General features: G+C 43.9%; 4 protein-coding genes across 5 annotated transcripts; 2 read left to right on the top strand and 2 right to left on the bottom strand.

Moving 5' to 3' along the window:
* Positions 1–238: 238 nt before the first annotated feature.
* On the bottom strand, positions 239–5083 carry LOC108048154 (probable E3 ubiquitin-protein ligase HERC4). Of its 2 annotated transcripts, none has more exons than XM_017128649.2 (11): positions 4716–5083; positions 4472–4649; positions 4094–4330; positions 2912–3638; positions 2584–2845; positions 2202–2525; positions 1843–2133; positions 1188–1783; positions 903–1128; positions 734–847; positions 239–676 (listed from the first exon to the last, which is right to left on the bottom strand). In XM_017128649.2, the coding sequence occupies exons 1-11, from the start codon at positions 4794–4796 to the stop codon at positions 524–526; spliced, it is 3189 nt and encodes a 1062-aa protein (XP_016984138.2). In that variant the 5' UTR covers positions 4797–5083; the 3' UTR covers positions 239–523. The 2 variants fall into 2 exon arrangements, with proteins under 2 accessions (XP_016984138.2, XP_016984139.2); XM_017128650.2 differs by having other exon boundaries at positions 4487–4649.
* Positions 5084–5512: 429 nt separating this feature from the next.
* On the top strand, positions 5513–7195 carry LOC108048122. The gene is made up of 2 exons (XM_017128609.2): positions 5513–5722; positions 6182–7195. Exons 1-2 carry the CDS (start codon positions 5551–5553, stop codon positions 7069–7071), a joined length of 1062 nt encoding a protein of 353 aa, XP_016984098.2. The 5' UTR covers positions 5513–5550; the 3' UTR covers positions 7072–7195.
* Positions 7196–7387: 192 nt separating this feature from the next.
* Positions 7388–8851, top strand: LOC108048148 (lipid droplet-associated hydrolase). The gene is made up of 2 exons (XM_017128641.2): positions 7388–7879; positions 7938–8851. The coding sequence occupies exons 1-2, from the start codon at positions 7687–7689 to the stop codon at positions 8666–8668; spliced, it is 924 nt and encodes a 307-aa protein (XP_016984130.1). The 5' UTR covers positions 7388–7686; the 3' UTR covers positions 8669–8851.
* On the bottom strand, positions 8753–13017 carry LOC108048147 (RNA polymerase-associated protein CTR9 homolog). The gene is made up of 6 exons (XM_017128640.2): positions 12828–13017; positions 12668–12766; positions 11675–12610; positions 10783–11619; positions 10264–10721; positions 8753–9945 (listed from the first exon to the last, which is right to left on the bottom strand). The coding sequence occupies exons 1-6, from the start codon at positions 12867–12869 to the stop codon at positions 8865–8867; spliced, it is 3453 nt and encodes a 1150-aa protein (XP_016984129.2). The 5' UTR covers positions 12870–13017; the 3' UTR covers positions 8753–8864.
* Positions 13018–13365: the final 348 nt, after the last annotated feature.

Genomic DNA, 13365 nt, shown 5'->3' with positions numbered 1-13365 from the left:
TTACAGTTTATTTTGAATACCATTTCTACACTCCACCTTGTAAAGTATTGGGTCTTTTTATCTTTTATGTTCCTCTTTTAATTAAAAAGTATATGGTTCCTTGATCAATCTTAGATGACCCAAAAATATTCTTTTAAATGGCTTAAAAATCACGATTAAAAACTATGAGCCAATGATTTAGAATGTGAAACATCTAGTGTTACTTACGGTTCCTGAAAAAAAAAACTAGAAAGCCACCTTATAATAGCCTTAAGACATATTCACCAATTTTATTTTTCTTCCTTCACTTCCTTTCTTTTCATAACAATGTGGTATTTTTAATTAATCTAGTGTTTAAAGCCATAACACAACATTTTACTATTTGATTTGATCGCTGAAAAATGTGTGTTCCATGTCCGGTTCATCTTTTAAAGTAGTCATTCTTTAAACCGAAAATGCGGAAAAGAGTTGAGAGAACTTTGAAAAATACCTGTAGTTGAAAGTCATTGTGTACGAAGCCGAGGTCGTGATCCCCTGCGGAAAACTAGACCAGGCTAAAGCCCTGAGTTTGCTGGATGGCCTGCAGTAGCTTGAACTTGAGACGCTCCTTTGTCTTATAACGCGGCAGGTCCAGCATATTGAAGCAGGTGTGAGCCACGGGCAGGAAACGTTCATCCGGGGTAGGTTGAATGGTAAGCTATAATTTTTTAATTTAATTACGAATTTCAAAATTATGGACAGCTTAGCTACTTACTTTAAGGGCCTTCATACCCTGAATGGGTATACGATCGCTGCCAGTCAAATAGAGCAAGAAACTCTTCTTTTCTGCCTCGGACAGATCGTGAATAACCTCCCAAAACCATTTGATCTATAGAGAGGACAAGTGTCAAGATTTGATAAGAACTCCTTTGCAAAAAACTTACTGTCTCATCGCCCGAGGTATATCCCTCCCGGTACTCGCAGTTGTCCTGCAGTGCCTGCCAGTCGTAATCCTCATTTCCAACCACCACAGCCATCAGCTCCTCCGGTTGAAATATGTGAATCACCCGACCAGAGCACACCTTCATAAAGCCCTTGTGAAATGCAGTATAATGTAACTCGACGGATTTGTTGAACACAAAGTCCACATACAGATCAACAAACTCTTGCCTAAAAATTATAATATTAATTAATAATTATGTTAAGATTGAAAGGGTTACCACACTCACTTGTTTTCAAGCGTTACGGCTATTTCGTTGCCGTTGGGCTTAAGGCACTTGGACTCCGACTCGCCAAAAACGTCTCGCGTTATCTCAAAGGTCAGATCAAAGAGTTCCTTGAAGTCCTCGCCCTGGTAGTCGAGCAGCGACTGCATGGAGTTGGCCTCTGGTGGTGATAGCTGGCGGAGATCGTTAAGATCTACTGGCTTGCTCAATAACTTTTTATACAATGCCAGCGGAAATGGCAGATTGATGATTGTAAAGTTATAAATGGCTAGACCACATAGCACGCCAATCAGGAAGTACATGTTCTCCGTCTCGAAGCTGTGATCTGTAAACCAGAGGAGGCGTGACTCCTCGAACTCCTTGAACATGCCGTACTTAGGATCGAGTAGATCCTTCAGAAGCAGCATGAAGAACTCTTTGCGCACGCCACCTGCATCTTCCGCTTCCTCGCCTTGGAACTTGATTTTTAGCGGCTTTTTGAGATCACTCTGCGAGTAGCGCTGCAACTCTCGGAGGGAATCCTGCACTAGATTTTCTCGTGTCACGTTTAGCACAATGAAATGGGAGACGGGCATTCCGTTGAGAAGATTTAAAAATGCCTGCAGGGTAAATGTGAATTTATCAGATCGAATATCGTTCATAGATAATATTAACTGACATTAGTTGCTGCGTGAGCCATGGCTGAATGCATCTGCAGAGCCTGATCCGCCTGGAGCAGCGCCGTCTTGGCAGATGGATCGAAGAGGAATGAAAAGTTGCAAATGTTGAACTCGTGGGCAGTATCGGCCATGATCCACTTTACGTACTCCTGCTGCACATCCGCATAATCCGCGAGATCAGGCCAGTAGAAGCTTTGGTAGGTAAGTCGATCATCGCGTAGGTTGTTGATCATGCAGAGGGTCTGCATCAACTTTAGGATCACCTCCAGCTCAGTGTTGTATGGCAGCAGCTAAAATGTTAGAGGAACTATGATTAGAACAAATTTGAGATCAAATTAAGACCTGCAGAAATACTTGCCCTCTGACGTCTTTCGGCACTGGGATTGACGGCTGCCAAACCCATTTTGAAGCTTATAATGTGCACCACGACATGCAGAAAGTTCTGGACAAGATGCTCAAAGTATTCCGATGGCGTTTGAGCCAGCCACTTTATTAGTACCTTGCGCGGATTTTCTGTCAGCTTGAATATGGCATTAGCGAACGGAACCTGCAGTGACTTATAGTGCTTGGAGTTTACAAACTCATGATAAAGCGGCAGAAGAAGGTATAAACGCATGCTCTCCACATCCGCCGGCGAGGATACCAACGACCCAACTAACTCTTTGGTGATATTGTCCCAAATCTAAAAAAAATTACATGATTAAATGACGCTTATAATGTTTTGAATAATAAATACTTACCACCTGCTTAATGCTTTCATTTTCCACAACGCGCAGATTGTCAAATGCCAATTGGGCAGCCCTGAGATCCAATCCATAGTTCCGCACAGAGCAGCCAAAGTGTCTGTCGTGATCTAGCAAGAAGGAGCCATTCAAACAGGCCTGACTCTTGAAGATTAGCTCGATGGAGCTCAGGAGATCCATGTCGCTTTGATCACTTTGCTTAAAATGAGCACATTGCTTCGTAACCTCTGCCGTTAAAGCCAGGATCTGGGATTTGGGCCTGAAAAGTACAAAAAATCAGTTAGCTTTCACTAAAAAATTAAGGCCGTTCCGGCCCTATAATTACTTGTAGTTCCTAAAATCCTCGGGCGGTACCTTGTCCATAAACAAAGTCGTTGTCACAATTGACTGGTCCCCACCTGAGAAAACCTGTTGTATTACCACTGAGACTTTTGCATCGTTGGACTGCAGAAGGGCTGATCCACTAGGTGACACCCAAGGACCAATAACCACCTGTGGCAGCATCAAACTCTTAGTACTCCTCGTGCCCAACTGCCCGGAGCTGCCCAAACCGAAGGCGTAGACCCTGCCTCGCGATGGAACCAAGGCCAGAGTATGGCGATTGCCGCAGGCCACCTGAGTGATGGTGCTGCCCATTAGCTCCATCACCATTCTTGGCAGCATCTCATTCGACCCGAAGCCGTGACCCAATTGGCCATATGCGCCAGCTCCACAGGTGAACACTCCCCCCTCGTTGGTGAGGAAAACGGAAAACTCATCGCCGCAGGCCACAAATCGAACTCCCAGTGTGCGCAGCGTTTTCAGCTGCGTGGGATAGGCACGGCTCGTTTCGTCATTTAGGCCCAGCTGCCCACAGTTGTTCCTGCCCCAACCGAACACTGCACTGGACTTGGAGATGAGGAACGAGTGATTGCCCCCACAGGCAATCGCGGCCAGTGGTATTCCTAGCAGCGTGGTCAGCCGGAGGGGATGATTGCAGTGCGTCAGCTCCTTAGGGGAGTTTACACCCAGCTGTCCGTAGATGTTGGAGCCCCATGAATACAGCTCGCCACCTAAAAAGTCAAAGAGGAATATTATTGAAAAGGAATAACCACATATAGTTAAAATTTTCTCAAAATTGCATTTGTGACTTTTATGTTATTGATAACTAAAAAGTAATAATCTTAGTCATCTAAGGCAAATATAAGTTTTTGAAACATTTTATCTAATCATGTTTCCGGTTAGTGTTATTTGTACAAGATAGGGTTTAAGTAACATAAAAGGAGATAACTCACAAGTTTGTGGTGTCAAAGGAAAGTTATTTAAGATTCCGTAAAATCATAAAAAAAAATTAAATTCATTTAATTAATTGTTAAATGCAATGATATTTAATCATTTACGTATTCATTTTTCTGGCATACTTTTGAATTTAAATATCAAAGATTATTGGTACTTTTCTAAGATTAAAAAACTAAGTTTATGTAAACATGCTGATAAAATACCCCAAGGATTTCCACTTAGCACTTACAACTGGTCAGCGCCAGGCTGTGGTTGTTGCCACAGGCGATCTGGACTACTGTCTTAGACACAAGTTGTCGGACCACCTTGGGCAACTGGACTATATCCTGATCGGTGCCGTGGCCCAGCTGGCCGCAATCGTTGTCGCCCCAGCTCAAAACCTGGCCCCAATCGGAAAGGGCCAACGAATGGCGGCTGCCGCAAGCAATCTGGATGACCACATAGTCCTGCAGTTCGGGAATGAGCACTGCAAAGAATCGGCAGAGGAGTGAGTCCGGGATTTAGCCTCGGTTTACAGCAGTGGCCCATTGAATAGCAGGTGTTGGTGGTGGTGATGAGGTGGAGTTAGGACAATGGAGAGACAAGACGATAAATGAAGATTACATACGAAATGGCGACATACGTGGCCTTTTGGTGGGCAGTTCGTGTCCCAGTTGCGAGTGGTCGTTGCTCCCGCAGGCATAAACTTTTCCATTTGCCGTCAGGAAGAGAGTGTGCCGGTGTCCACAGGCCACCTGCAGTACGGCGGAGTCCGGTGTCCAGGGAATCTGACTGGGTGTCAGGATCTGTCAGGGAGTCGGTAGGATAAATAAGCAACCCAGTGAACAGTGTCTAAAATTTCAATCAATTACCTGCTCGTCCTCAATCCCGCCGAGACCCAATTGTCCATGGGATGTGCTCCCCCAGCAAAACAGCTCCCTACCGGCTGCCATTTTTCTGGATCCCGCGCCCAGCTCCTGTGTGTTTTTTAACTGATTTACTTGTCGGTGCTACGAGAATTTTCGAGAAAGTCCCCAGTTAGCTACATTCTCGTATTCTTTGCTCCCGATTCCTCTGCTCATGCCTCGATAGACTTTCGTTGTTTCACCCGGATCCTGCTGCTCTCTGAATTAAACTTAAACGCTCTTTAACTGGAATTTACACATGCATTATATTATTTTTCTAGAAAAACTAAAACATAAAAACTCAAAAACCAGTAACAAAAAACCAACAAATAATGGTGGGGCTGCCAACTGACTTTACGAAAGTTAATTTTCGTAGGTTGGCAGTTCCGTTGGGTTTACTTATTTAGGGCTGCATTACTTGCGGACTTTTAGGATCCGCATCAGCAATTAAATTCAAATCTCGAGATTTCAGTTAATGATTATTTTTGACTACATTGGGAGGGCGGTAAAAAAACTTAAATGTAGTTAGCAGAGCATAGATATTAAAATAAGGACCTCGGTTAAAACTTTACAACTTTTACGTAAACTTCTTAATAGTTGTTGAGTTTTTGTTTTAAAAACCCCCTTCCGATACCCATGTCATTCTAACTCTTTTGCGCACTGCGCAATATTCGTCAGAATCCGGGGAATACCAAGAAAAAGCTTCGTTCGCACTCTGCGGATTCGACTTCAGACCGAAAAAAAAAGAATATGCCAGACTTGCATTGCCAGTTTAAAATTGATTGTCGAACTGAAAGTAACCATGCCAGACGTGCCCTGCGAGAAATTCTCTGCTACCTTAAATTCAATTGTAAGGGAGCTGCTGGATAGGAATATTAATAAAAACACAATACCACAGGATGTGATTTTCTTAAAAGAAACGGTAGTGACAAAACTTAAGCAAAACAATGTTGTTTTAAACCATGGAATTATGGGTGAGGAACTACATATGTACATACATATATGTATATGTACATACATATGTATGTACATTATTATCGCTGTATACATTTCATACATGACATATATATACTCACTCGCATATCTCTGCGTACACCCCCAAAAAATTATAAAATCAGACTTTAATCAATAATTGTTTTGTCATTTATTCATGTATTTCACTCATTATTTTTTAAACGAAACCTTAGTTTATTGTCTTTAATGACGAATTTATCCAGAATTATCTAGCAATAGGTTATATTTTATTTTTAATTTTAAACTTAACACTACGAAAATGTGTTTACCCAGTTTCGTTTTAAAAATAATGAGTGAAATAGTAGATAAATTATTGATTAGTTTGATTTTGAAATTTTTTGGGGTGTACCCAAAGATATGCGAGTGTAACTGTACATACTTATGTATGTACATATACATTTATTTATTCATTTTTGTAGGCAGTACAACAGAGTCTTTAAGGATGATCAGTAAAACTGAATACGAACTCCACATAAATTTGAAACTCCCGTTTGAATTAACACCGATCCGGGATGATGATCGCCCGGGATTTGTCTTGCTTAAAGCTACCGAGGAGTTGGAACATCCTGCTATCGTGGATGGTTATCTCGATCAAAAAGCCATCAAGAATTGGATTTACGATTCATTAAAAACAATTATTTTTTATAATAATTTTGATTCACTAAAAAAAGAAATTGAATTTAAAAAGTTCTATAGAGTCGTCGTCCCCGAATGCTCGTTTAAATTAACCTGTTTGCCCGTGCTGGAGTTTAACTACAGCAAATGGCCTTTGTCGGCTCCGGATTTGACTGAAAGAAACCTGATATCTTACCCCTGGTACGCTGTTCCTCAAGTGAACGCACTTATCGACCAACGAAGCTTCCTGGCCTGGTCGCCAGATTGGGAACGCTGCATAATGGAAATGAATCCTCATTACAAAAAGGTTGAGCTTTTAATAATTAGTTTGCTCTCTAATCATGATGTAACATGTCCTAACTTGAAATATGTTATCCAGACCACGATGGTGCATGCTACGCTTAACCAAATAATACCATCTGACTTAGGCGACTTCTTAATCTTTATTATTGAAAGCTTGGCTAGTCACCTAAAACAGGATAAATTAAATCCTTTTTTCGAGAGTAGTTTTAATTTGTTTCGGTGTGTATCCGCAGTTGAAATAAATTATTTTTATGATGTCGCTACCGATTTGATCGTCAATTTAAACCAATGTAAATCTCAGGCCTTAGCTGAAGAAAACAACCAAGTTGTGACACCAGCAACCTCGAATGCAAATTGGGTCCCTAATCTACACAAATTATTTGAACTCTGATGCAAATTTATGTATTGTTTCTTACATTTTTAGTAAAAATATGTTTTACTTCTTAAAATTAATTACAATTAGAATCTTAAACTTTGTTTGAATTACATGAATAAAAAAATACATACATATGTATCTAAATATTGAAGCAAAAATTAAATTAAAGATCTTAAGATCTTAATATTATTTAGTAATGAAAATGTAATATTTGTTTTTTTTTTTATATGAATAAAACTCATTATAACTCTTTAAATAGATCAAATTCTTTATTTTCATCGTAAAAATCCGTCACACTTTGAACATCTGAACTTGTCGTGCTGTGCAGCCCTGGTTCTCGTATCAGCCGTTTTTTACTAACCGCCTCCACTGAACTTCTGACCTTTGTCCATTTTGGCTCGAAAGATTAGGCCGTATCATATTAGTGTTTATCAGGGCTATCAACACTGGATATACCGCGCAAATCCAATAGATTTAAAAGTGGCCAAAGGCTGCGCCTGTGGTGATTGAACAAAGGAAAAACCGGTTGCCACGGGAATCGGAAAACACATCGCGTGTGAAAAGAGTTGGATCAGCACAGGTGCCGATTGATTTTCACCGAATATTGCCACGCCAACAGCAGCGGAAAATATGCAGGAGGCCTACGTCAACATCAACTCTATTCCCACCCACATCTTCACCTGGGGCAGGTGGATAGAGGAGACCATACCCGAGAAGGAGATCGTTATTTGCATAACCGGTAATCCCGGATTACCTGGTTTCTACACAGAGTTTGCAGGCACTTTGCAGAAGGAACTGGGCGATCTTCCAGTTTGGGTGATAGGTAAATGGTCTTGGCCAACCCCAATGAGTCAGTTATAACAAATTCTATTATCTTTTAGGTCATGCTGGTCACGATGATCCCCCAGAGGCCAGTATTCGGGAGGTACCCCAACTTAGCGGCAACGAGGAGCTCTTTAATTTAGATGGCCAAATCAAACACAAAGTAGCCTTTATCGAGAAGTATGTGCCAAATGGTGTGAAAATCCACTTGATTGGGCACTCCATCGGAGCCTGGATGATACTGCAACTGCTGGAGAACGAGCGGATACGGAACCGCGTTCAAAAGTGCTACATGCTGTTCCCCACTGTTGAGCGGATGATGGAGTCGCCTAATGGTTGGGTCTTTACCAAGGTTGCCATGCCCCTTTACTCGGTTTTTGGCTACATCTTCTTCAGCTTTTTTAACTTTCTGCCTGTTTGGCTGCGCCTGATGCTGATACAGATATACTTCCTGATCTTCTCCATTCCACGGCAGTACCTCGGCACCGCACTGAAGTACTCCAAGCCCTCTGTTGCAGAAAAGGTTGTTTTTCTGGCTGACGACGAGATGGCCAGAGTTCGCGGCATCCAAAGGGAGATTGTGGAGCAGAACCTAGACATTCTGAAATTCTACTACGGCACCACCGATGGCTGGGTACCCGTCTCCTATTACGACCAGCTCAAAAAGGATTATCCTAAGGTGGATGCTCAACTGGACACCAAAAAGATCGCCCACGCCTTCGTCCTGCGACATTCGAAGCCCATGGCGGGAATCGTGAGGGACATGATCCAGCAGCATCGACGGGGATGAGGTCAAAAATTTCCCTAGCCCAGACTATCAGCCCTGTCCAGATAGACTTGGAATCAGGATAGGGGATGAACGAACCAATAGCAATTCCTCCACTGCCTTTGTGTGGCAATTAGTTTGTTTTTATTAGTATCTTTTGAAGCTCTCGAAGAAAACTCTAAATATAGTCAAAAGTGATTTAACCTGCTTGTATGGTGTGTTATTTTTCCGGAGTTCCAGATCTACTGCGAGATCCGGACTTGGACCGGCTACCAGAGCGGGAACGGGAACTTGAACCCGATCGGGATCGTGATCTTGAGCGGGAACCGGACTTGGAGCGTGATCGGGAGCGAGACCCCGACTTGGAGCGGGATCTAGAGCGCGATCCGGACTTGGAACGGGATCTTGAACGGGAACGCGACTTAGAACGAGCGCGGGAGCCAGATCTATCTGATTCCCCACCAGATTCGATGCGGTTCTTGGCCCGTTTCCGCTTAGTGGCGCCATCGCTGTCACTACCAGACCCAGAGCCACTTCTGCTTCTGCTGCGCTTGCGGCTTGCATCTCGATCACTGCCGCTTCCATAGCCACTGCCACTTCGGCTTCCACTGCGATTGCGGCTTCTGCTTCTACTCCTGCTCTTGCTACGCTTGCCGTCCGACTCCGATTCACTGGTGGAGATCGTCTCCTTGGACAGAACCTTAAGGCGTTGCTTGGCAGTAAGTTTTTCCTTGGTCTCCTTAACCGGCTTGGGCTTCTTGCCCTTCTTCTTTCCCGATTTGCCACTGGCCCTCGGCTCCTCCTCGCTGTCGCTCTCGTACTTCTCCGTCTTGCGCTTACGTCCACTGCCCTTTTTGCGCTCCGCTTTACTTTTCTTCTTTGTCGGACGCTCTCCCTCGCGCCGCGGTCCATCGTTGTCGCTATCGGTTCCAGAGATGTAGTCATCCTTGCGAGGTCGCCCGCCTCCCTTTTTGCGCTCCTTATCCGGCGCAGAATCGGCGATGATTAGCATATTCTTGGTCTTCTTCACGTACTCCTGTCGCTTGGCCAGCAACTGGTCCCTGGAAGTCTTGGCCTCCTCTTCGCGCTTCTTGCGCTGTTCGGCCACCTTTACCTTAAAGGCTTCGCGTTCCTCTTCCTGCTTTCGGCGCAACGAGCGGTCCTCCTCATCGATGCGGCGGGCACGGCCCACATGGTATTGGGCCTGTGAGAGCAGATCCTGGCAGGTGTTCGCCTCAATACCGGCCACCTCAATGTTAAAGCGGTTCTTGTCACCGTGAACGGAAAGGTATTGGAAGTACCTGGAAAGATTGTAAAAAATATATCATTAAAAAACTATAGGAAAGGGTTAACGCTAAATTCGTAATTAAACTATTTTTAAATTTCTCATTAATGAGTATGATTTGTGTTCACAATTAAGTTTATCATTTGGCAATCTAATCCAATCTCCAAAACTAAAATTCATGCTGATTATTTTTCGTTAGTTTTCCGTTAGTAATCTGTACTGCGATAAGGTTAAATACTATATCGGATAATGACCATTAATTAAACTCAAGTCTATAAGGGTTAAAAAGCATAAACACTAAAAGTAATGACAGTTTATTCTTGTCTTAACTTACTTTTGAGCTAGCTCTAGTTCGTGGACAGCCTGGAGCACAATCTCTAGCGTTGATTTCTCATCCTTGAGTATGGCCATGGCCAGTCGTGAGAGAACCACTGCTATATTAAAGAGTAAGACAGTGTCCTGTGGAGCAACTCTACGGGCTTTAAGGAGCACCGCCTTGGCCTCGACCAGCTTGTTGGCCCGTAGATACGCTCTAGCCAGATATTGCATCACCTCGACGTTGTTATGCTTGTAGAACTTTTTCATACAGTTCTCGTACATCTGAATGGCGCTGATGTATTGCTTCTGTTCTACATACACGTGTGCGATGTTCAGCCACACGTCGCAAAAGTCGGCGGTGGCCTCGCGCACTTGTGCGAAGATATCCCGGGCCTCAATCACACATCCTTTATGGGCTAGTACAGCTCCAATTCCATTGGTGGCCCAAATGTTCCGTGGATCGTTTCGAAGAACCTGGAAAGCAGCAGACAAATACCTTAGAATAAAGAATATGAATATGCTTATCTAGACTAACCTGCTTAAAAATGGCCAAAGCTTTCTCCTGGTGCTTTCTTTCCTTCTCCTTATCTCTACTTGGCTGATGGAGTGTCTGCAGGGAAAAGTTTCCTAAAGCAATCAATGAGTAGGCATCCGTTGATGTAGCCGGATTTTTGAGGATCGTCTCGAAGTTCTTTTGACCCAAAGCGAACTGCATCTTGGCCAAATGGAGATTGCCCAGCAGAGATCTCGCATCGGGATTGTCGTTGTTTATGTTTAGCGCATCCTTGAAGAAATCGGAAGCCACAAAAATCAGACCCTTGTCCCTGGCCATGCAACCCAGTCGCAGGTAGCAGTCAATGTAGTTGGGATGCTCCTTGAGGATCTCCTTGTACAGCTTGTCGGCGACATCGTAGCTACTCATTGCTTCATTAAGACGGGCCAGGTTGTACTTCATTGTGACCTGAATGGACTCGTAGTATTTGACATCCTTGTCCATTTCAGAGGTGGCGTGCTTTAGGGCCGACTCCAGCGTGTCCTTGGCCATCTTCAAGTTGCCCAGGCGATAATGCAGTGAGGCCACGTTGTTCTGAATCTCAGCGGGAATCTCATATTTAGCTTTGTCCCGAAGAATACTTGAGGCAGTGCCGTAGGCGTTTAGGGAGGCCTGAAGATCGTTCTGCTCTAAGATCTGGGCTAGTTCTATCCAGGCTTCGATGTCCTCAGGAAACTGTTCGGTGACCTTTTTAAGGTGAGTCTTGGCCATGTCCCGCTTGGTTTGCGAATTGGAGTGCGCATACAGCGAGCCGAGGATCTTCATGGTCTCGTAGTTTCCAGGCTGTATCTTCAGAACCTTTTCAAAGCACTGAGCAGCCTGAAAATAATAAAGGAATTAGAAATTTATAGGTTCAGGATTAATTCCAACTAACATTCTCCGTATCCCCTCGATAGATGTACATCTGGCCCAGACCGTAGTGGGGCAACACAAAGTTGGCGGGCGCGATCTGAGTGGATTGGTAGTAGTACTGAAAGGCCTGATCGTAGTCGCTCTGGGCGTGGAAACTCCTTGCCAGCTGGTAACAGCTCTCGGCTCGCATCGCCTCGTTCTCAGTGTTGTGGAAGGCGTGCAGCGCCAGATGGTGAACCTTTTGATAATCCTTTTTAAAGAAGAAGTGGTTGGCCAAGTGATTGAGCACCATGGGATTGGCGTTGTCGATGGTGTACGCTTTGGAGAGCATCTGAACTCCCAGCTTGTTGGACTCCGGCTCCAGTTGATTGAGTTTAAGCACAGCCAGGCCTATCAAAGCGCCCACACACTGCTGATCCAGCTGTAGGGCGCGCTCAAATGCGAGTTTGGCCTTCTCGGGATTACCCATTTTCAGGAAACAGTGAGCCATGCCAATCCTCACGTTCGCCGGGCAGTTAGGATTAGTACGCAGGGCTTTCTTGTAGAAGGCCATAGCTCCGCGGTAATCCTTGCGATTAAAGGCGATGCATGCCTTACCCAGCAGCGAGGGAATATTCGAGGGGGATTGATTCAGAACAAAATTGAACTGGGCATCGGCCTGGTCCATCTTGTCGCCTTCTAATAGGCAGAAGTAGGCCCTGCCCAGCAGATGGCTCTGATCGTACATAATGATCTTGTCGGCACTGGTGTACAAGTTGGTGGCCTTCATAAATAGCTCGCGTTTCTTGTCCTTGGATTTCTCGCGGTACGCCTCCTGGACATAGTGGGCGGCCAACATGTCCAGAGCGCGCATAAGATCCTTGTCGGAGTCCCGGTACTCCTTGGTGGCGTCATCGCTGCGCGACTCCTCCAGCAGCGTGACAAAGTCCTCCGTCTTCTTTTGCTTGTAGTAGGCCAACTGGGAACGAAATAACCATGGTGATCCTTTCGAATTTCAAGTAGCCTTTATACTTACCGCCACATTGACCCAAACATGCAGAGGCGCACGCTCCTGCTTAAGAATGCTCAGCACCTCTGGACAGTCGGGCAGTTGATCCGGGTCCACCTCGATCACCTAAGTTAGAAACACCCGAGGTAAATCACATTGAACTAGGATCCCCAAAAAAAATGCTTACCTCATCGGTGTCCTGCAAGGGAATTTCTATGCAGTTGGACATGATTGCGGCGACCTTAAGCCAACAAACTGAGCGGCAAAAAACGCTTTACTGGCCCCGAAATACGAGAAAATGTTAGAAAATAGCTTAATTAGCAAAAAACTTTTTCCATTCCGGTACGCTTGCTAGAGATGGCAGAAGAGCCCATTGCCAGCGATACTTTACCTTCTATCGAGTGGCGATAACGATGTTTTGCATGTGGCAGTGATGTCAACTCAACTTGCCTCAATCCAAATCTTTACATATTTTTGTGTGCTTGCAAATTATTTGTAAATTTAAAAGGTGTCATTCCAGACACATTAAATTTTTAGGATCCATTTTTTCCCGAAAATATCGTATAATTATTTAATAAAAATAAAAATATTGTAACTATTTTTGATTAAAAATAATAAAATTTTAAAATAATGTTGAAAATATCAGTACAGAAATTTCTCAGTTTTAAATAGTCCTATGTAGAGCAAAAACAACTCAAATCATATACAATAAATATTTTTCCATA

Source organism: Drosophila rhopaloa, unplaced genomic scaffold (genome assembly GCF_018152115.1).
Source record: "Drosophila rhopaloa isolate 14029-0021.01 unplaced genomic scaffold, ASM1815211v1 contig_163, whole genome shotgun sequence".
NCBI classification, from domain to species: Eukaryota; Metazoa; Arthropoda; class Insecta; order Diptera; family Drosophilidae; genus Drosophila; species Drosophila rhopaloa.
The sequence above is the reverse complement of the archived record's forward strand: the minus strand, read 5'-3'. Positions and strand labels throughout refer to the sequence as shown.